Consider the following 23,052-nt stretch of genomic DNA (forward strand, 5'->3'; position numbering starts at 1 on the left):
AATGGTCCAAGCTGCCTCCCCGATCCCCTTCCTGACCCCCTGGGAGCCATGTCGCTGCCAGGCACCCATTCTTCTAGACTTGCAACCCTGGTTCTTTCAAGTCACGATGATAGCAGAGTACGTTTTGGCAAGGTACGGCCTCTGCTCCCACTGTGCAGATGGAGAAACTGAGGCACAGAGAAGTCGAGAAAATTGTAAGGAGATTGTCCAAGCTCACAAGGCCGGTTATGTGGAGCAGCCAGGATCGGAACCCGGACTGCTCGCTCTAGAGCCCAGTGTGTGTCTGGTGGCTTATTTTACACTCTGAGCCCACTTCTCAGGAGGATCCCCTACCACAGCTGGACACTCTGTAAAACCCGTATCCCGGACGCCCTCCTGGTGGAGTCCCAGCCATCCCGTTGACGGGGAGCCCAGAACCGGTGGCTCCCCTTGCCACTCTGGGGCGGTTTGTGCCTCCTCCCGCCCTCGCTGACTACAGAACACCCTATCAGAGGTGTCCTTGGTCGGCTGGACCATTGATGGCTGCCTTCGCTGGAACGTGACTTGGGTGAAAATGTCTGCTTTGCAGACAACGTGCTGACGCTGCAGAGCCTGCTGATACCTTGTTCTGTCTCGTAGGGGGAGCCAGGAGAGAAGGGCATCCCAGGCAAGGAGGCAAGTATTGAGTGCGCCGCCTCCCCTTGGCCGCACTTCCCTGTGGGGGACGCTGGAGCGGCTGCGGCTTCGTGGGCAGTGACACACATAGGCTCGTGGCGCCCGGCTGGGTCCCGCGCTCACTTCAGCGCCCCGCTGTCGCTGTGTACATCCTATCTCGTTGTGCACGGGGACCCACCCATTCGGCAGCCGGTCCGGGGTGCCTCTTTCGCTTACACGTCTCTGTGTCCAGTGTCAGTAAATCCTATCGGTTGCAAGTTCGAAATGCCACCGCTCTGTCCGGTTCTCCCCATGGCTTCTGCGAGGACTCCAGTCCAGGCTGCCACCATCTCCTGCCTGGACGATCGCAGTGACCACCCACCGGCCCCCCCCCCCCCCGTGTCCAGCCTTTGCCCTCCCCGCCCCCACAGCCCCCTCCCGCCCGCAGCCCCTTTGCAGAGCACACACAGGACCATGTCGCCTCCCAGGCTGGCCTCCGCTCTGCCCTCCCTGCCCTTGCTGGAAGCTAGGTGGCCTGGCTCCACCAGCTCCCCTCTGAGTCTGACCCCCAGGAGCTCTGCCCTTCAGCCCCTCAAACCTGCCAAGGGCTCTCATGCACACCGAGGCCCTTTTCCAGAAGCCCTTACCACGCCCCTCCTCACTCTCCCACTCCTTTGCATGCCTGGTCTTGATGAGCCTGAGGTCTGTGCCGAAACGTTGCCTGTGTGGACTTTTCCTCGGCCACTGGGACACAGTGACACCCCACTGTGCTGTGTCCTAGCACCCTGCTCTGTTGGCCCAGGAGCCCGGCGAAGAGCAGGTGGCAAAAATACGTGATGAGGAACCGAAGACGGAGGGAACACAGAGAAAGGAGTTTCTGCAGCTGCTGGCGTGTCCATTTCCCAGCCCGCGCACGCCCTGCGTGGGGGACAGCCATGTTCACTCTGAGCCTGAGGGTTACTCTCCTAGCTCAGGGAGGGAGGCAGGCGGCTTCCTTGGAGCCAGATCGAACGGCTTAGTGTGTCGCAGCCTCTGCCTCCGCCCGAGCCGTGCTGTCCGCTCATGGGCATAGTGCTTGCTCTCCGATCCCTGTTTCTTCCTGCTGCCTAGATCGAGCGCAGGGGAAACGGCCCCAGCTCGCACTTCAGAGCTGCTCCGTGACTCTCTCTGGCTCCCTGTTGCCTATGGGAATGAGTCCGGCCTCTGAGCAGGCCCTGAGTTCTGCCCTGAGCCGACCCCACGCTCTCTCCAGTGTGAGCTCCTGCCTTCTGTGCCCCGTGCACGCCACGGCCCCAGTCCTGTCTCCAAGGCTTGGTCTTCACTCCTCCCTCCACCTACAGGGCCCGTCCCTATACCTCTGCTTGTTAGGTTTTATGTGTCCTTCAAGGCGCCAAGCCTCCCAACACACAGTCATGCACTTCTCCCGGGGTTCCTGAAGCATCTTTTCGTATTTTTATTAGAGAAATAAATGGGTCTGCCCTGTGTGTAAGCTGTGCCCCCATCTGGCTGTCAGCTGAGCCGCGAGCCCCGTGAGAACAGGGCTGTGACTTGCTCTTCTCTCTGCACAAGTCGAGGGCTACAGGTGCACCCGCGTGCCGGGGCTGACGTGACAGGTGTGACCCCATCTCAGAGGAGCTGCGGAGTATTTGTTCTACTTCCTTCCTTCTCTGCAGACCCCTTCTGTCCCTGCAGCAGGAGACAGGGCATGAGCCCCGGGCCGACTGCCCCCTGCTTCAAGCCCTGGAGTTTGTATTCTTGAACGGAGTGCACAGCAGGGTTTGGAGGGACACGGTGGAGTCCGGAGGTGGATAAGCACAGGACCTGCCTTCCAAGTGCTTGTGGTCCCAGGGGAACGCCCCCTGTCACCTCATGTGGGGACAGTGGCAGTGAAGCGTCAGCTGGTGACAAGGGAACCCATGCATGCGGGCGGACACTGGCCGGAGGGCTTTGCAAGGGAGGCGGCTGAGGGGCTGGGGGCAAAGTGGGGTAGAGAGAGATCCCAGCCGCAGAGGGTCGCAGAAGCAAGGAGGGAGTGTCCTAGCGGTGAGGACCACAAGGCTGTGTACCCCACCACCGGCCCCAAAGTGACTGCCCTCCCGGAGGGGTGTGGGGTCCCTACCTAAGTGCTGGGCGGTCAGGGAGGGCTTCTTGGAGGGGAGGCCTGAAGGCCACGTGGGATCTATCCTAGAAAAAGGGACAGTGATTAGTCAGCTTGGCCACCACACCATTACCCTGGACTGAGTGGCTGAGAAAGACATTTCTCGTGGTTCTGGTGGCCGGGAAGTCCAGGATCGGGGTTGTTGGCAGATTCTGTTCCACCCTTCCCTAATTACACCAGCTGGCTACCTGGTCCCTGTGCCCATTTCCCCATTTCCATCATGGGGCCACCCTCACGACCTTATCTAAACCTAAATAGCTCGCGGAGGCCCCGCCTGCTAATCCTCACACTGGGGATTATGGCTTCAGCATATAAATGGGGGGGAGGGGGCACAGACCTTGTGTGCATGGCAGAGGGGGTGTGCTGCAGGCAGCAGGAAGATGGGCTGCAGGGGCCAGGAGGCAGCGGGACCACATGCTCCCTGCGGTGGGCAGTCACAGAAGTTCTTTGGATCAGCGGGAGGCAGGGCAGCCCGGCCACAGGGGCAGTGAGCACTTACGGAAGCCCACGTCCTGCAGGGCCTCCTGGGCGTGTTTGGTGAGAGGGTCTGTCCCAGAAAAGGGCAGAGGAGGAATCCTAAAGGCGCCGGGCAGGGGCTGGTGCTGTCGGTGCCTCGTGGGTCTCGGCAGGAGCAGAGGAGGGAAGGAAGTTATGCCTACAAAGTCCGGACAGAGAGGGGCTCTTGGGGGGGGGGGGGGGACTGCTGGCTTCCCTGGCACCCCTTGTGCTCGGCACAGGGTTGCCAGTGGGTGGCCCTGATTAAGTGACCCTCGTCCTTTGGACTCATTGCAGGGCACCCCCGGGAAGCCCGGAGAGCCAGGACCCAAAGGAGAAAGGGTAAGTGAGGGAGGTAGTTACTGAATGTGACCTTTGCAAGGGGGCGCGGGGACCTTGTCCAAGGTGGTCAGCCAACAACAGCCAAGCCTGGAGAGCTTGCCGGCCCGCTGCCCCCTGGAAAATCCCTGGCCCACAAAGAGATTGTTGTAGTGAATGTTGTTATTTTTCCTTTCCTTTTTTTTTTTTTTTTTTTGGATGTTATTTTAAGGAGTAAAATCATCACAATTACAAATTCAAACGCAAGTGTTCTGAGACTTTGACAGATTTCCCTCTCACCCCGGACGAGAGCCTGTGTGCATGACGTGCTCAGCTCCCAAAGTGCCAATTTTCCAGGAGCCAGATTTGTCACTGGAGGTGACAAGGGAACAGATTTTCCCATAATGAGTCGCCTTGGTGCTACCCTCACAAAGCCTCTCTTTCCATTTCATTCCTCCAAAAAACCACAGGGGAAGTTTTTTTGGGTTTGGTTGTGGGTTTTTGTTGTTGTTGTTGTTGTTGTTTGGGTTTTTTTTTTTTTTTCACCAGAAATGCCAGTGTGGGAAGGAGGTGTTTTCGTACTCATGACAACTTCTGTCCTCTTTAGAGGAATCAAACATCTCATTTGCCCACAGCCCTCCATTTGGTCAGCAGTCGCACTGTCACACTGTTGCACGATGTGGATGTTGCAGCCCACACCCCACACCCCACCCCCGGCTTGTTTTCCATGGTCCTGCAGAGAATTTATCACTGCTTTCTTTGCAGTTTGGATAGGTGAGGAGTTGGGTTTCTCCTGTAGGCTGGGGGAGACAGAACGATAGCAGCTGAGAATGTCAGAGATTGAACCCCTGCTGGATCTCTCTCCCTCCTTCCTTCCGAGCGACTGGATTCCTCTGTGCTATGGCTGTTGGTTCCTAAGGATGGGACCAGGGAACGCGGCTGTGGCTGAGGAGGCATTGACAGTCCCCCATGCCAGTGTCATACAAGTGTCCCCGGGACCTAAGGCTGCCAGGGGTGGCCTGAGATTTGGCTGGCAGCCAGGGAGTTCAGACCGCAAATCTCTTCTCTGATACCTAATCAATAAATGGAGAATTGCCTTCTCCCTGTTAAGTGGTTTAGTGGAACATTGCCAATCCTTTGCCCTCCTGGGAACGTTTGAAATCTGGGACGAGTCCTCCCCCTGCAAAGTGATATTGAGACATTTAATGAATAGGAAATGCTGTACCGCAGCTGGGATACGGCCTTGGCATTCAGGTGCACGAAGCCCTGGGACTCTCTCACTGACCCCTGATCGCCAACCCGACAACGTCCCCATGAAATGCATCATGCCCTTAAGTCAGACCTGCCCCTGGGATTTGGCTGAATTAATTTGAAATTCACCGTTCTTTGCGTTACTGTTGAAAAAGCTTTAGGGACATATAGTTAACCATTGCAAATTGCAAATTGCAAAAACGTGGCTGCAGTGAAAAGCAGTGTCCTTTATGGCCCCCGTCCCCTTTCCCAGGGTCCATCACTGGACATTTTCTTTCATGTTCCAGCCCTGTGGGTGTGTGTGTGATAAATACGCATCTGCCTTTTGTTAACCCCCTGGAACACATCAGACTTTGTCCATCATTTGGCTCTTTTGTTTCTCATTGGAGCATCCGTGTTGGAGATAGTTTTGTACCTGTAGTCTGCTTTTCCTTGGCTCTGGGCCACGTCCATGGCCACGTCCCATTTCCAGCTACCATCTTGCTCCCCCTCTTTCCCTGTGTTGCTTCCTGCAGCAGTGGAGTCCTGGTAAACCCTGAGCTCGTCGAAGTGGCCGCCTATTTTCAGACACACCAACACGCGGGACTTGCTGGTCAGACCCACACTTGCACATTGGGCAGAGGACTGGATGGTCCCGTGGTCGCCATGGCTCCCAAATCACCGATCCAGGGCTTCGAAGTCTGGGTCAGGGATGGGGAGCAGAGCGTCCCGGTCAGTGTCATCCCATGTGGGCCCAGCAAAACTGAGAATAGCAGGAAGTCACCTGCAAGTGGGGCTCCTCCGTCTAAAGAGTAGCTGTGTCTGTGCGGCTGACAGCAGACCAGCGGAAGTGGCCCGCACCCCCGGGAGTCAGGCTCAACAGGCAGATGGAACCACACGCACTGTGATTGGAAATCAGATCTCTCCTCTTGTCCTCTGCAGACTACCTGTGTGACTGAGACAGGTGGCTTTGTCTCTGGAGCCCTTGTCCTTACCGTGTCCTTACCTGAGACACAGGCGTGCAAGGACTGGGGTCTCCCATCCAGCGCCCCAGGACGGGGGATGAGGGGGCCCCCTGCGGCTGCACACACCTGTCTGTGCTGGGTATCCCTGTCAGTCCTCTGCTCACTGACGTGCTTCTTCCCTCTAGGGAGACCCCGGGAACAAAGGTGACAAAGGACCCCCTGGTGGGAAGGGCCAGCCTGGGGACCCTGGAATCCCCGGTCACAAAGGCCACACAGGCCTGATGGGCCCCCAAGGACCACCTGGGGAGAATGGACTGGCCGGGCCCCCGGGGCCTCCGGGACAGCCAGGATTTCCGGGACTGAGGGTAAGGATGCTGATGTTGCCTTACACTTGGGAGATGCTGGTGAGGTGTGTGACCATCAGAGGGACCGGGTTCTGGATCCCCCCCATCTGGGCCTGCCCGTCCCTGCCCAAGGTGGGAAGGAGACGGTCTCCCGACTGGTTTGTTGTGATGACTAGGTGAGATAGTGTGCACAGTGCAGGGAGTGCTGGAGAGTATAGTCCCTCTCCTCCTCCACCCTCTGCTCCATGCAGTGAGTCCTCAGGCCTGACTTCTTCAGGCTCCGGCACCAGTCTTCCCCGGGACCCAGTGTAAAAGTCGACTAAAAAGCGCACCAGCTCTTAGCCATATGAGCATCCCCCATGGGATGCGGAGGGCTTGCCGATCCGGCCGATGCCTGGGTCTGTCATTCCTCTTTTCTCCCTATCTGGGGCATTCACTTCCCTTCTGGGTCTTACTTTTCCCAAACATGAAAGGACAGGCTTATTTAGAGCCGTGTTTTTTCTTGAAACACGTTTTATTCTAGTGGCAGAACTCTCGTTTTACACAAACCTGTACCATGAGCACACATGGGCTACAGAGAAAAAAAAGCAGAGCTACCCTGGTGTAAGTGGTTGTGGGGGGAGGTGGGTTCCTGGTCGAGGTGACCTCACCTTCCCCCCTCTGCAGCCCTGTGGTCCCCTGGGGGCCCTCCTGTCCTCAGAGCACAGGCTCAGGTGACCTCCGGTGTCCCTGCCAGCTCTGACCCTCTATGGCTCTGTCACTTCCCGGTGGTCTGGGGCAGCCAGAAGCTGGGCTCTCAGTCAAGTCCAGGAGGGGGACTGCAGGGCACGGGGGGCGGTGGGGGGAAGCTTCCAAAGCCCTTGCTGAATACTCCTGGTCCTGCTGCCCTGCGTAGCAATGGAGGTCCTGGGACCGGCATATAAGATTGACCGGGAAAGAACACCGAGAATAATGAAGTGGAATCCAGGTCATGGTCCCACTGGGCACCTCCATGCCAGGTGCTGGGGCTGCAGATACGAGTGCAGGGAGACCCTCGCCCCGAGGGCGGACACTGCCCTGATCCAGCGGGCATGGTGTGAGGACTGCTCTTACAGATTCCTCTAAGAATCACACGTCACCCTGTGAGCCCAGGGTGTGCTCTGCTCCCCTGGCCCATAGACTCAGCTTCTTTGAACCCAAATCAGGATTGTCAGGCACGTGGGTAGGGCCAAGGTGAACAGAGCAAGGAAAACCAGACCCAAGAGTGGCCAGGCAGCTGGTGAGGGAAATCGAATATGAATCCATGAGGGAGGCAGCCCGTGGGCTGGTCTGGAAGTAGACGGGACTTTGGCAGGGAGAGATTTGGGGCCAGAACCTCTCAGGTCTGGTGCTGGCGAGATGACTTCTGCAGAAGACGTTCCAGATAAGGAGCGGGAAGGACAGAGAGAGAGAGTGCCAGCAGAGGCCTCGGGTGACTGTATAAGATGGGAGGAGGCCGCCTGCGTGGCCAAGGGAAAGGGAGCCAGTTCTGGGAGTAATAAGCGTTGGACCAGGAAAACGTGCTATGCGTTGTCTGTGCCTCCTGGATTCCGGAGCCACCAGGGGTCTGGGTGGCAGGAGTTCACGGGGAAGGTAAGTAACCCCACCTCCCGTCCCTTCCAGGGGGAGTCTCCCTCCATGGACACCCTGCGGCGGCTCATCCAAGAAGAGCTTGAGAAACAGCTGGAAAGTGAGTAGCTGACCACGGCTGGCCACGTAAAGGCCTCTTGAGGGTCCGGGAAACAGTCCCTCCTTCACCCTTCAGGACCTCTGCAACCCGGTTTGGAAAAGGCTCTAGGAGAGCAGCTCACATGTAGAAACCATGCAGAAACCAGAGGAACACCGTGCGGGCCCTAGACCCACAGACCCCTCTCGGAGCCTGTCTTTACCTCGCTTTAACGCCTCTCATGAGGGAAGCTCACCATACACAGAACCATCTCTACCACCGTTGGCCATACATCCTGTGCGTCCGGTCCCGAGAGGAGCAGGGACACACGGTGCTTTCAAGTCACTAGATTCCTTTTAATCCTACTGTAGTGGACTTATTGTGAAATCCCAGTCTTGCATGAGCCCGGCACACAGCAGGTGCTCCGGGAGGGAGCAAGGTCGGAAGCTAGTAGTAGTAATGCCGGCCTGCGGGGCCTGCCGTAGGTCAGGTGGTGTCCTAAGCACTCACAGGGTAACTCACGGAAGCCTCCCAAAGGTCAGGAAGCTTGTTTGATCGTTAGGAGCGGAGATGCTGAGTAACTTACCGGAAGCGGAACATCTGGTAAACGTCTGAGCTGTGCAGGCAGCCTTTGCTGCAAAATCCCTTCTCTTAAGCACCACCTTCTCCCACTTCCCTCTGTCCTGGAAGCTGTTAGGAGAGGAAAGTCGTTGACAACCTATGATAGGGAAGGTCAGACATCTATAACTCTTCCCAGACCCAGATGGATGAAACAGGAAGGCGTATTCATTCACACGCTCGTGTGTCAGAGAGTTACTTGCGCCCAGCATATGTCAGACTCTGAGTTGGGTGTGGGGACAGGGCGTTGGACGAGATGCTGCCCATCCCAGGACACAGAGTGTCCAGGCGAGCATGGTCCCTCTCCACACGCAGGGGAGCCAAACACGATTACCTGGGGCAGATGGCAGGGGACGGGGGTTTGGGTGGGGCCGTGGGTTCCAGAAAGGAAGGCAACCCAAGGCTGGGATGGTGGATGCCACTGGGCGGGTCACATCCTGAGGTCTCCTATGTGGGCGTCTCTGAGCTCTGCTTTCTGGGTGTTAGATTTACCAGTGGCAGAACTGGCCTCTGCCCTTGGGGAGTTTCCAGCCCAAGAACAGAGACAAGACCTATTTGGGAAAAGTTCAGATGGAGCATCTCCTGGGCAGAGTCCTTTCTTCCAAACAGCCTTTGGAAGAGGAAGCATCAAGTCCACTTTAAGGATGAGGAGATCAAGGCTCAGAGAAGTTAAGCCCGTTTGCTCGGGTCTCAGACCAGACCGTACCCCACCTGCCACCTCGTGTGCTGTGGGAAGATGGTCCCAGGGCTCTCAGAAGACCCCGATTCTGCCCTGGTTTTACCACTCAGATGCCGGGGGCTCGGGTGACCCCCCCCCCAGCCTCTCTGGGTTCTGTCACCCACCTGCAAGAAGAAGGGCTCAGGCCTGACCATGTTTGACTCTCTCAGTGGCCATCAGATGGGCACTGTGTCCCCACTGCAGTGGAAAGCCGTTAGACCTCTGGTTTTGTTTTTGCTTTGTTTCTAACATTATTCATTTTTGAGAGACAGAGCATGAGCAGGGGAGGGGCAGAGAGAAAGGAAGACACAGAATCCGAAGCAGGCTCCGGTCTCTGAGCTCTAAGCACAGAACCTGACGTGGGGCTCAAACTCACAGAGCACGAGATCATGACCTGAGCGGAAGTTGGACACTTAACCAACTGAGCTACCCAGGCGCTCCCCTCTGGGGTTTTTTTTTTTTTTTTAACCAATTCTGTAATCTTAACATTTTAAACATGTAAGGATCCTAGACAACATCACATCCAGCCCTTCAGTTTATCGATGAGAAATTTACTTGGATAAGTCACTAAATCGCTTAAGTGGCTTTGTGTGAGCCACTTGAGTCCCACCGCCAGCCTCCATTTCCCCAGCTGGCAATTATTACAACTCCACCTGCTGTGGGGACTGTCACCACTGGCAGTCCCGCCCTGTTCGGAGACACCAGCGTCCCCGGAGCACAGTCTTAATGCCTTACATCTTGTCCCCATCCTCACACCCAGCTGGTGGGGTAGGTGTTACTTCATTGCCTCCATTTTCCTGACAAGGACGAGCAGGCTCAGAGAGGTCAGGTAGCTTGGCTGAGGCCCAGAGCCCGCGTTGGCTGCACTGCTGTGCGCTGGCTTATGTTGTTGGCCTCCTGCGCGGTCTCCTTGGTTCTGAACTTCATGGTGAATTGCCAGTTCATGTTCTGTCCATCACCCTCCGTCCTGAACACCTCTGTTCTCCCTCCTCTGCAGCCAAACTTGCCTACCTCCTGGCCCAGAGGCCGCCGGCACAGATGAAGTCATCGCAAGGCAGACCTGGGCCCCCGGGGCCCCCAGGAAAAGATGGGCTTCCAGGAAGGGCCGGCCCCATGGGCGAGCCAGGGCGGCCCGGGCAGGGGGGTCTGGAAGGGCCGTCTGGACCAATAGGTCCCAAAGGTGAGTGGGGACCCTGAGGAGCCGTGCTTCACGCGGAGGAGGGCTGGGCAGGAACCGCACTCCGGCCAAATGTGCTTAATCTATCCCCTCTCCTCCCCCTGCAGCTCGGTAACACCCTGGGTTTGGGCATCACGTAATATTTTCATACTTGACATTTTTGGAAGATTATGCTCCCGCCAGGAAGATCGAACCGGCTCCCTCCCAACTGCCTTGTTGTCTCCTTCTCCCCTGCTCTAGCTGCAGGGGGTATTGCAAAATGCCCTCTTGCCCCCTCCCAGGGTAGAGCTAACTGAGGTGAGAACTGCAGTCTCCAGGCACATGGGGCATTGGACGCCAGCTTTAGAATTGAACAAAGTGGCTTGGAGCTGTGGCTTAAAAGGCTGCTACCTCTCCTGCTCTCAGACAGAAATCTCATCTGGGCATGGGCCCTCTGGACAACAGCAGGTCTCTCCTCCAGGGGGTGGCACCTGTCCCCCTTAGTGCATGGGGGCAAGCCAGCTGGAACGCACTCTCTTTGCAGGCAGGCAGGTGGGAAAGCAAGAGAGAGAACCAAAGCCAGCCCATCAACCTGATGATTCACTGCTCTCTGGGGAGGGGTGAGCACGAGGTGGGGGAGGGGTGGGCGGGGGGTGCAAAAAGCACAGGATTTCAGTTGCCACTTGGGGTATAGCGACATGGATGCCCCTAACATCCTCCTCTTTCCACCTGCCAGCTCCTTACTAATTCTCCATTCGTTCGTTCATTCATTCATTCATTCATTCGTTCATTCCCTGCGATGTTTCTCCTACTGAAAAGTCTTTTTGTTAAATTTGTGTTCAAGTCCTATCTCTTTGGGTTCATAAAACAAAATACATGAGATAAAGTCAACAAGAAAGCATATAGCATGGAAAGCATCAGACTCTGACAGAAGACAGACCAAATGTGGTAAATTACAACAATAAATAAGAACGGAATAAAGTCTCCATGAACTAGCAAAATATTTTTAGTTTGCAAAAGAAAATATGTTGCATAAAGACATTTCTGGAAACAACACAGCAAAAAAAAAAATGAATGATGAAAAAAAAAGTTGAGAGCGTGTAATCAAATCTGTACAGTATTAACTCAAATACAATCTTGAGTTTCCTCCCAGGGGGAAGGGACCCTCCCTCTTCTGAACTTCTGTTGTGCTTGTAAATTGCTATGATGGTCCTTAACACATTCTGCTTCCTTTAGAATGTTCTCTGTGCCCTGTTTCATCTTTTACTGGATTTCAAGCTTCGCGAGGGTAGATCTGTGTTAGCAAATGCCTGTAGGGTCCAGAGTATTGGGTTTGTTTACTGTTATCACCCAGTTCCTACAGGTTCAGGTGAAACGCTGTTACAACACAAGGTAGGGCAGGCATTTTCAAGTGGATGTAGGTGGACGTGTGCCTGCATAGAGAGGGATGCGCGCAGGGGCCCCAGTGGGCGTGTATATACAGAGAGGGCGTGTGGCCGCATGGACCTGTGTGTATATACAGGAGAGGACGTGCGGCCGCATGGACCCGTGTATATATAGGGCGTGTGGCTGTGTACATCCGGGTGCTGGTGTTTGAGTGAGTCCTTATGTGTATACGAATGTACGTATATATTTGCTACAATATGCGCAAATGCGCCTACGTGTGTACGTAATTGGGCAGTTATGTGCGTGAACACATGTTTATGTGTAGCTGAGGGTGCATTCGAAAGTGAGTGTATGTGAATGAGTGTGGGGGAGTTTGGAGTCCCAAGTGTGGGGCGCGTGAGAGTGAAGGGGGTTGGGGCGGAAGGCTGCAGCGGCCGTGGGCTGGCCCCGCACCCGCTGCACGGTGCGGCTCCCTGCCTGTGCCCTCGTCACGGGTCTCCACCACCTAAGGCGTGTGTTCCTCCCACAGGTGAGCGAGGAGCCAAAGGAGACCCGGGTGCACCTGGAGTTGGCCTCCGAGGGGAGATGGGGCCGCCAGGCATCCCAGGTAGGGAGGGCGCCCGGAGTCCGGGGTGGAGGGCATGGAGGGAGACGCCCCGGCTCCCCAGGGACGTCTGCAGAGAGAGGCCGGGTTCAACAGAGAGGGGACAGGAACGCTGATTTGTTTTTGTGAGATCTTTCTAAAAGCCCAGCTTCTTAATGAAAAACCTGTAGTATATCCCATGAGTTTTTGAGGCTTATCGTATGAAACGACCCTGGAGAAAACGGAGTTGGGGTTACAAAAGCCCGGGCAGCACCGGGAACCGCGTGCCCCCTTAATCCCTCCCAGTGCGCGTGAACTCCTCCTGCTGCCTCACTGTGAACACATGATGTTAATTTTGCTCACGGCAGCATTTTCTAAACTCGCTGGCACGTGTTGCCACCCCGTTACCAATTCTCAGCATGCATTTTGGGGCCAACCGGCAGGTTGGGCAGCAGGCCCGGCTTGCCGGGGGGTCTGCCTTCCTGGGACACGGGGCTTGCCGTTTTACAACCTGGACAGCTCGGCCGTCCCGCTCAGTGGCCGCGTGGGGAGATCTTTGCCGCACGGCAGCGTCGTGGCCCAAGATGAGAGGTATCAGTAGAAGGTGGCAGAAATGAGACTGAATTCATGCCGAAATCCACCTCGCCCAAGTTCCCTTTTTTATTCACATCTAGTTTACATGCTCACCCGAGGCCATTTCTGAATATGAGGCCCACAGGTCATTTTAATTTTCGTATTTAGTATTTAGGTCTTCTCGATTTTCCGAATTTCCTGCACTGGACATGTGTTGCCACTGTCATTAGAGAAGACAACTGAAAATACATCATCAGCCTTAATTGTTGACAGCTTGCCTACTTTCCAATCGCTTATAATATTAAGAATAGTTTTTAAATAAGGCAATTCCAAATAAAGATCAAAAGGCAGAACAGAGACCATTTAGAAAGGGGAAATAATTGTACCAGCCTGAGGTTGAGATAATGACTATACTGAAGTGGTCCTGGCTGAAGGCATTAATGACACTGCTGGTCTCAGACTTGGTCTAGGCAGGGCTATAGACTAAATACCTACTCCCAAGGCATTCATGAATTTTGGAGATCATGAAATGTCTAAAGATCTATTTAAGGGGAAAATCTACTTTTTGTCTCTTTTATAGGAAGACTCAGGTTTTCTAACATGATGACTTAGGAGGTAATAGGATTAGCTATAACACTTAGCAGTGAGCTTCCCAGTGGCCAAAGCAAAAAGGGAGATAGGCTGATTATTTGTGAAATTATAATGCTTAACGCACAGAAGAATAGAACTTGTGCCATAGGTAATATTTCTGAGCCTAAGTTTTGAGCTGTCAGTTAGCTGCATCCTATTTATGTTTTCTTGGACCATGACTTATAGAATAGGTTAATATAGTCCAAATACGCAGCTCACATTTAACCTACAGATAAAGCCCAGAAACTGCAGGATATCTGGGACAAGTTGGATACTGGGTAATAGATACTGGGAATTGGGGATGATGGTTGACTAGGAGGGATGACAATTGGGATTCATCTCCTAGAACCACGCAAGAGCATAGAAAGCCGTGTTTCTCATCCGCCTCCTGTCCCTGCCCCCCATCCACCCTTCTCTTCCTCTCCAGCAGCACCCTGATTGCTGCCCCAGTCCAAACAAAGCCACCCCCTGTCCTGCATATTCAGGTGGCCCTGCTTTGTGGTGTCACATGGATTACTCTACCCCAGGCGACTTCTCAGCCCATGGGGCATTTTCTCCGGGCATGTTTCTTGTCCTCGGTTCACACTGAATGGAAGCAGTGGGAGCAGGGCTCATGAGCCTCAGAAGGGTCCTGAACACCTTCTGTTTCTTTCTCTCCTTGGACCAGGTCAGCCCGGGGAACCTGGCTATGCTAAAGATGGGCTCCCTGGGGCCCCCGGCCCTCAAGGGGAGACGGGACCAGCGGGACACCCTGGCCCCCCAGGCCCGCCGGGGCCCCCTGGCCAGTGTGACCCCTCCCAGTGTGCCTACTTCGCCAGCCTCGCTGCCCGGCCAGGGAATGTGAAGGGCCCCTAGAAGATTCTGGAATGCCAGGAGGTGGCACTGAATTTCTGAAACTTGAACTCAAAGCCTGATAAGAAGCCAGAGGTCTTGAAACATTACAGTCACGTGTTTTCTTTTTTCTTTTTCTTTTTTTTGTCTTGCTTTTATCATTTGTTTTGTCTTATTTTCTTGAAAGACCTCAACATTATTAAAACCAAGAGATGCTGCCGGTCGGTCAGATTATTATTAATATTATTATTGTTTATTATTATTATTATTATTATTGTTATTATTATTTCATGTAATAATGCTCCACGAGTTTTCCCCTCTCCTCCGAAGCTGGGAGAACTTGATTGTGGGGCAGCGGGTTGTTTCTGGGTTCTTCCGACAGCCCCCGTCTGGAGTGGACCTGCCCATCTTGAGGAGACTCTTGGTGCTATGACACCCTGACCAGACATTTGCCAGATTTACCTCTTTCCTCACAAGGAAACTAGGAAAGTTACGGCAGTGGGCTTCCATTCTCCGCCATGCCCAGGAGAGACACGTGAAGCAGGAGGAGAAAGAGCGTGCAGACACGAAGGACGTTCTCCCCTCCCGCGGGGAAGTGCACTTGGAGAGCACAGGCTCGGTCCTTAGGGAGCAGACACGGCCACGTCATTGCTTCAGGCTCGAGGACGCAAAATCACGGCACTTGACTTGGCAAAGGCTCCTTGGGATCCTGTGTGGGGGCCGAAGACCGGAAAGCCGATGTGAAGCCGTGGACGGGACTCCTTCCAGCTCCTCAGTGTTGGTTCCACTCACTTGGATTGTACAGTAAGGGGGTCCGGTGGCCACTGCCGTGATTTCCGGACGGTGGGCTGGCCGGGGGTGGGACATCTGTGCCTCCAGGGTTCTGCCTCGGAAATAAAGCGCATTGTGTGTGTGTGTGCGTGTGTGTGTGTGTGTGTGTACCTGACAGGTGCTCAATAAATCTGAGTTTCCTCTTCGGCCCTGCATGACAATTCTGTTCTTATGTCCGGTGTCCGCCTGCCTGTGAACCAAACCCCTTAAGGCCTGAGATGAATCATTGTGTTCTGGGGGGTGGCAGGGGGACTGGGGCCAGGCCACCTGCCGATGCACAAGAGGGTGGGTGAGGGTGCGTGATAGCTCCGGGGAGATGCACTGTCATACCCCCCATCGGGGCAGCTCTGTTTTGTCCATTTTGGCGGAAGCCTTTTCCATGTGCCCATCCTTGCAGGGTCACAGTGAGGAGGGGACACAGCCAGGGGGAAGGCTGGTTTCAGCAAAACTCGGGGCATCATCCTTCCCTTCCAGGGGCCAGCTGATTTACCGTGGCCTGAGAGTTACTCGTCCAGCACAAGTTCATGTCTTAACCGATTGGTTAATTGACCCATCCATTCATCCATTCGATCACCCAGGCAGTCACCACTCGAAGACTAACATATGCTTGTCAAGCACTTCCTTTTTATCACCTCTGTGCCACATGCTTCCGATTTGGGAACCCGAGGAGTTGGAAGGTTCCATGCATGAACAAGTATATTGCACTGATTTTAAAATAAGGTCCGCAGCTGCCCTTGTCCAGTTGGTTGGTGCTGAGTCTGGGGGTGGATGGGGAGCGGGGTCCAAGGGCAGCCGGGTGCAGTGCCTGTCCCTGCACACAGACACCCCCTACCTGAGCCATTTTCACGTTCACCTGCTCGGTTCATCCTGACAGCCATGTAAGTAAGACACAAGGCCTGGAGGGGACAATGTCAGCAACCTTAGACATCCTCTCATCCAGCGACTTAAACGTTTTTGACCATGATCCACAGCAAGAAGTACAGTTTCTTTGTGACTCAGAGAGTGCGTATGTAAATACAGAACAGGAAACATTGGGTGATTTGACATTTATCGTGACCACACACGACGCCCCGTAACATTTACTCTTCTATTTTATTTTATTTTTTTTAATGGTCCTCACAGTCCACTAACTAGATGTCATGACTCACCAATGGGCTGCGACCTACAGTTTGAAAAATGATGCTCTCGTTTAGAGAGAGCCTGAGGCATGGAGAGGACCTGTGTGCAGGCCCCAGAGCCTCGGTTGAATGCGATTATCTGAAGCCCCGCACATTTTCTCTCTGCACATTTCATTTTGCTCCTGTATTTCACACCTTTCATCCATGCCTGAGAATGGAACTAGAAGAAGGGTTTTCTCTCCCACGGGAGAATGACCTTGGTTAAGACCAAAGGCTGCTCTGATCATTGGGGTTCTAGGACACTCGAGGGGGATGGCGAGAAGGGCCTGAGCTTTCCTCTTCCAGGGATCTCTAGGACATTCAGCTCCCCAGTGTGGCTTGGGAGAGGCCGTGTCTACAGGTAACGAGTGAGATGCATTGTCTGTACTGAGCCTTTTTCCAGGCTCGGGGTCTGATGCATTTCTGGAAACACATGAAAGCATTAGCACAATTGAGGATTTGCATGGTTTCCATTTTAGAGTACATTAATATGGAAGATGATGGAAGTGTGTGTGTTGGGGGGGGTGGGCTTGGAAGGTGGGCTTAGAAGGCAGCACTCTTAGGGGGCACCCGGGTGGCTCAGTCGGTTAAGCATGTGACTCTTGATTTCGGCTCAGGTCATGATGTCCGTTTTCTTGGGTTTGAGCTTCGCATACGGCTCTGCACTGACAGTGCGGATCCTGCTTGGGATTCTCTCTCTCTGCCCCTCTCCTTGTGTGCGTGTGCACACTCTCAAAATAAATACACGTAAAAAAGAAAAAGAAGAAGAAGCCAGGACTCTTTGGTTTCTTAGAGAACTTCCATCAGCCTTGCCAGGACCACTGCTCCGGAGAGCCACATCCAGGACCACTGTGTCATCTGAATGGGCTCTGGGGCGGGGGAGGAGGGGATGTTTGATAGATGACGCTCATGGTGACTGGACTGAGAACTGCAGAAAGCTGGAGTTATGGGGTAAAGAAATGCCACAGTGGTGTTTTAAAGCCACACTCCTCCGCGGGCCCCAGGGGTTCTCGAGGGGCCTTGTGAGCAGCTGGGAGGAGAGAGGGACCAGATGGGGCTTCCGGTCCCCCCAACCAGGAAAGTTCTCATTGCCTCTCTTTGGGCTTTAAGAAACAGGTGGTTTTCGTGCCCACGCCGCTTTGCGTGTCCCTGACCTGTGCGGTCCTCGTGGCCTGGCCAGGGTCCCACCTCAGGAGTCATCACGGTGCTCCCCACTCTTTGGGTTCATGGCTCTCCCAGTGCCCCGGAGGCCTTTCTGCCCAGAGATGCAGGGCGGCCGGTTCCTGCTCAGGGCGACCCTCTGTCACGAGGGGTGGGAACGCCAGGAGGAAGGCCTCTGCCTCCCTCACTCTGAAGGGATCGTTCAACGATCATGGTGTGATTCTCAGACCGTCCCCGGGACAACAGGACCCTAGCAGCCCCCAGCTACTGTCCCCATCAGTGATCTTCTCAACAACCAATTCTGGCGGCTGTCCCTGCCTCCCTGCCTGTGTCTCAAACTACCCTTGTGTCCTTGGGTCAGGCTCTGCTTTCAAGAAAACCCCACTAAGGCAGGTGCGTCCAAAAGGGAGAGGCCTGGCCCGACAGCAAACGTACAGCAGGCAGGCGAGGATTACACAGAGCCTGGGAGCTCGTTCTGGGGCAGCTCGGTCGGCCATTTCCTGTCACCTGGGAGAGCCCCAGGACCACAGCGCAGGGACGCCCCCACCTGCCATCACCACGTCAGGCTTAGTTTCGGTGGAAACTGCTTGCCCAGCACGCAGGGTACGGTGTCCTGACCCGGGGCTGGTGTCAGCAACCTGGCACCCTGACCACCTCGCATAGCCTTTGACGTGGGGCCCTGGTGAGACCCTGCCCAGGGCATCATCGCCCCGGAGACTCCAATGAAACACGGGGGTCCTGGCCTACACAGAGAAGCTCTGCACCCAGCCCCTCCCCCAGGGCACGCGTTATTTTCTTTGCTTCTGAGGTCGCCACTTGCTTTCAATTCGGTATGTCTGTTTTTCTTCTCTGCGGCCTCCTGGAAATTTTTCAGCGCGTGGCCGCCAACGGTTCTATCCTTTCCTTCCCACACCTCTTCTGGAGTGGTGACATCTGTATTTTGGCTGTAACACTTCCTGAGATGTGAAATCTGGAAGCCACAGTAGGGAGGGAACACCCCTCACCACGGTCACCACGCAGGGCTCAGGCGTTTCCCCAGCCTCCCACAGGAGGGGCGAAGGTCGGGTTCAGGATCTCCAGGGTACCTGTGCATGTTACGCCCACCTCTGTGACCCTTGCATGCTGTGGGCACCGCCCAGGAAGAGCACGGCGTGTTCAGTGAGGCAGGACAGGACGCTGTGACAGGCCATGCACATGACTGGGGCTTTTCTCCCGGTGATGTGGCCCTGAGAGATCATTGGTATCCGTTTCCCCAATGTGTGGATGAAGTCCCAGCATGGGAGGGAGGGACAGGGGCCAGAGCTGCCTCAGGACTCTGAGCTGGTCAAGTAGAAACCCTCGGGTAGTAGGAAGGTGGGGTGGAAATTTCTAGATCACACAAGTATCAGCAGATTCTGTGGAACCTCCAACAGACCTTTGTTCCAACACCTGTTACGCACCAGCCCTGGGGTAGTCCCTGTCCCCAAGGAGTTGTCCTCTGGTGACAGGGCAGGCACCATGTCAGGGGGAGGCACAGGACGCACTGTGCCATAGTCACCAGGGGGGATTTGCCTGGGGCCGGCGAGGTGTGGGGAGGGCACCGTTCACCCAAAAGGTAGAATTTAAACTTGTCTAGGGCACTTTGAAATGCAGAGGGGAACGATTCCCACCACAAGGGACATTGCAACAAGGTCCAGGTATGTCTGTAGGGAGTCACTGCCAGTCAGAGCCAGAAGGCAGCCTGGTGGTCACGGGCCCAGGGCTTTCCCACTGACGGTCCAGGGCGAGCTGTTCACTGGTCCATCAAACCCAGGGCATCACATTTAGAGGGTGATCCTTTGGGGTGCCTGGGTGGCTCAGTCGGCTAAGCGTCCAACTCTTGGTTTTGGCTCGGGTCAGTATCTCATGGTCATGGGATCGAGCCCCACGTCGGGCTCCGTGCTAAGCATGGAACCTGTTTGGGATTCCCTCTCTCCCTCTCTCTGTCTCTCTCCCCTGCCCTTTGTCCCTCCCTGTCCCCGATCTCTGTCAAAATAAATAAATACTTAAAAAATAGTTTAAAGGGGGCTCCTGTGTTCCCAGACTGGGGTCTGGCTAACTTTCACGGTTTAAATGTCTTATCCTGTGAAAGAGTGTGTGGGGTGGGTGATAATATTCGTTTGTTTGTTTTTTAGATATTTACTTGCCAAAATAAATACCGTGGTCTCATATTTTCACATCAGTTCCCAAGACGATGTTTTAAACTCTCAGTTCATAATTCCCACATCTGAGAACCCCTGGTGTAGTCCAAACCCTTATTTTTTTTTAAACAAATGGGGGAAAATGAGGCTAAGAGAGAGAGTGATTTTCCCAGTATTTGGGTGCAGAGGCTCATTTCACATCTTCAGTAAAACCCTCACAGGCCACGTGATCAAATTTTACAGGAAAACTTTGCTATTGACACTATAAATGTTCAGATTTGCTCCAGAATCACTGAGTCAGGGTCTCTGGGGGATGAGTAATGTGATTTGCAAGGAGATGCTTGGTCCCGTGGGGTCTACCTACCTCCAAACCCTTCCCTGGTGCCTTCCTGGGTGCCTTATGCTGCCCACTTTTTAGAGTAATGATTGTTTTCAACCCAAGCTTAGGGCATCAGGCTTTAGGAACACCCAGGGCTTGGCCAGACTCCAACACGCCGAAGATTTTCAGAGCTGCAAAGGTGAGGGTTTCATCCCTACCTTCTGAGAACACTGCCATGTTTTTGGAAGGGACACACAATGCACACGAATGGCCCAGGGAATTGGGTTCAAGGCTGCTGTCTCCAGTGTTTTCCAGCCAGCCCTCACTCTCCACCTGCTAACTGATAGCCACAGCGTCCTTGAAGTGTTCTGTCCTTCCCTTGGTCACCCTGGGGAAGGAGCTGAGAGAGCTGACTTTGTGCCCCGGGAGGAGAAGGCCTGGAGTCTGACACAGGTGCTCAGCGGACACACAGCAGATGCTCGGTGAGTGATGGCTGAGGCCGGCCTGGAGCTTCCCAAAGATCCCTGAGTGTGTTTGAGATCCCGGGGCTTCTCCTGTGCGGGACTGGTCGTAAAAGCTCACTCCTCTTCCCGAGGGGGCAGAAGAGGAGTGGAAGCCTGCCGTGTTGGCCGGGCTCAGGAATCGCTTCGTTGTCCTTCTTGTCGAGGCTGGCGCCTCTGTGATCTGCGGCCCTCAGGCTCTGGCTTCTGCGAGCCAGGGTTTGCAAGAACTCCCCCTGACTGAGTCCAGGGGCTGTCCCTTTGCCTCACTCGGTCCTTTGGGGGCCGTGCCGGTGAGGAGGCCCACGTGGGGTCTTATGCGCCCCATCTGTGCGAACCCGGGGCCTCCACGGATCAACCCGACGACTTCAGTGTGGGCGTCCTCACCTACGGCGTCCTTCCCAGGATTGGTGTGATTTTCCGTTCTTCTTCCAGCTTTATTGAGATATACTTGACATAGAACGTTGTGGACTTCCAGATGCATGCAATGATTACCACCGTGACGCTAGGTGACACATAAAAGCAGGGCAAGCTGATCTACCTGTGACATCACCCCGTCGGTCATTCTTTAAGAACAGTGGAGTCAACTTTGCTCATGCATTTAAATCCCTCTAGAGAAACCTTTCTTTTCAGGCCATGTGGTTGCTTTACTTGTTTTCTGAAACCTTATCATTTAGTCTTCAAAAACACTTCTGTGAGGGGCCGGATGGTGGGTCTTTAACCCCTAAGCAGTTAGGAACCTGTCTCCCTTTCCCTCTCCCTCTCCCTCTCCCTCTCTCTCTCTCTCTCTCTCTCTCTCTGTCTCACACACACGCACATAGACACACACACACACACACACACCAGCTTGACTCTCCCACCGCCAGGAGGATCATGCTGGGGGGTGCACGGAGCCCCCGAACTGCAGCCCCAGCCTGGGTGGCCTTTGCCAGCTTCCTGCCCATGCTTTCTTAGGAGCAAGCACCTTCTCTGGACTGGATCTGAGGGCCAGATGCCGCGACCTAACTCCAAATGTGCATTTCACCAGCGTTCTCCTTGGGAAAGAAGGTATCATTAGTTACATTCTTAAAAGGAAGGGAGTTTCTGGCTCATTTGGACATGGTCATGGAGGTGCTATCGTTTTGCTTCTCCTCCTTTCTTTTCCTTCCTGGCTTCAGGTTCCTCCTATGATGCCATTCTGTGCGGTCAGGGAGATGATTGTGCCCTGTGGCCGTAGACACTAAGTTATTAAAACCATTTAAAACCATGGAACTGGCTCACTTGTGAAGGGAGAGAACACGGGGGCCAGGGACCAACACAGCCCATTTTCCAGATCAACTTTCCGGCTGTCTCCACCTCTTCTAACCCCGAGGGTCAGGAAACAGGGAGTAAAAAATGAGGCCACTGACCTGGATCCAAGGAGGCCTCACACCCACAATGTGACCTCTGACTGCATAATTAACCGTGATCCTTTGTGTGCGACAGACAAGCTGAGGCTCTGGAGACATTCGTGAAGTTGTCTGGGCCAGTCTCGCCGGGGTTCCCTTCCAGAAGATTCCCTGTAGTCAGACGAGAATAGAGAACTTGGCGGAGTTAAAGGGCTGGTGGCACTCAGAGCAGGTCTATTCCCCAGTGGTCGGAGTGGGTACAACGGTGGAGACAGGGCTGGAAGACAAGTGTCTTCCCAGATGGACACTGGCTCCTAGAAGCTTGGCAGACTTGGTGCCAGGCACAGGGGACAGCGAGGTGATCAGGACACCCGCTCATTCTGGAGGAGGCCCAGGTCTAGACAGACCTGCATACAATTCATTCCAAGACCCAAATCCTGGGCAACACGCGAGGAGACAGACAGACGTGCAACAGAGCCTTACAATTTAATTTCATTAGTACTAGGAAAGACAAGATCTAGAGATGTTATGGAAGGCTCTAGAGTAAATTTTTTTTAAACCATCTTCCAGTGTTCATGCCCGCTGAGCGTCTGAAGCCTCGACCAGTTTATCATCCTGGGGCCAGGTGTCTTTAGCCTCGTTTTTATAGAAGTGACACAGTCTAGGGGCGCCTGGGTGGCGCAGTCGGTTAAGCGTCCGACTTCAGCCAGGTCACGATCTCGCGGTCCGGGAGTTCGAGCCCCGCGTCGGGCTCTGGGCTGATGGCTCGGAGCCTGGAGCCTGTTTCCCATTCTGTGTCTCCCTCTCTCTCTGCCCCTCCCCCGTTCATGCTCTGTCTCTCTCTGTCCCAAAAATAAATTAAAAAACGTTGAAAAAAAAATTAATAAAAAAAAAAGAAGTGACACAGTCTAGGTCACACAGCAGCGAGCAGGCAAGGCCTGGCACCAACGGGGACTCTGTGGTGGCCGGCTTCTCCTCCCCAGACTCGGGACCAGACTCAGGAGGGGCTGGAGGGGACGCGAGACCTGGCTACATTTTCACTCATTCACTCAGCAGATCGAACCCTTGTTTCCCGCGAGAAGCCACGCCGGAGATTCGGTGGTTCCATCGTCCAGTCGTGTTCTCCGGAAACCAGAATGGTCTCATTTCAAGGGGAGCGTGTTGAGCTGAACCATTTCAGGACGTGCGCGAGCACTCCCTCCTCCGCACGGATTCCTCTGGGCTGTTGGGGAGCCG

General features: G+C 54.5%; 1 protein-coding gene across 1 annotated transcript in view; it reads left to right on the forward strand.

Moving 5' to 3' along the window:
- The window catches only part of COL22A1 (collagen type XXII alpha 1 chain), a 232,479-nt gene extending 217,165 nt beyond the window's left edge, over positions 1 to 15,314 (forward strand). The window contains exons 45-51 of the mRNA XM_030304529.1: positions 619 to 654; positions 3,584 to 3,628; positions 5,985 to 6,164; positions 7,785 to 7,851; positions 10,161 to 10,343; positions 12,235 to 12,312; positions 14,159 to 15,314. Coding sequence (XP_030160389.1) covers positions 619 to 654; positions 3,584 to 3,628; positions 5,985 to 6,164; positions 7,785 to 7,851; positions 10,161 to 10,343; positions 12,235 to 12,312; positions 14,159 to 14,346 — 777 coding nt within the window. The 3' untranslated portion in view covers positions 14,347 to 15,314. The remainder of the gene's footprint in view (positions 1 to 618; positions 655 to 3,583; positions 3,629 to 5,984; positions 6,165 to 7,784; positions 7,852 to 10,160; positions 10,344 to 12,234; positions 12,313 to 14,158) is intronic.
- The last annotated feature ends 7,738 nt before the right edge of the window (positions 15,315 to 23,052 follow it).

This window comes from Lynx canadensis, chromosome F2, assembly GCF_007474595.2.
Source record: "Lynx canadensis isolate LIC74 chromosome F2, mLynCan4.pri.v2, whole genome shotgun sequence".
Taxonomy (NCBI): domain Eukaryota; kingdom Metazoa; phylum Chordata; class Mammalia; order Carnivora; family Felidae; genus Lynx; species Lynx canadensis.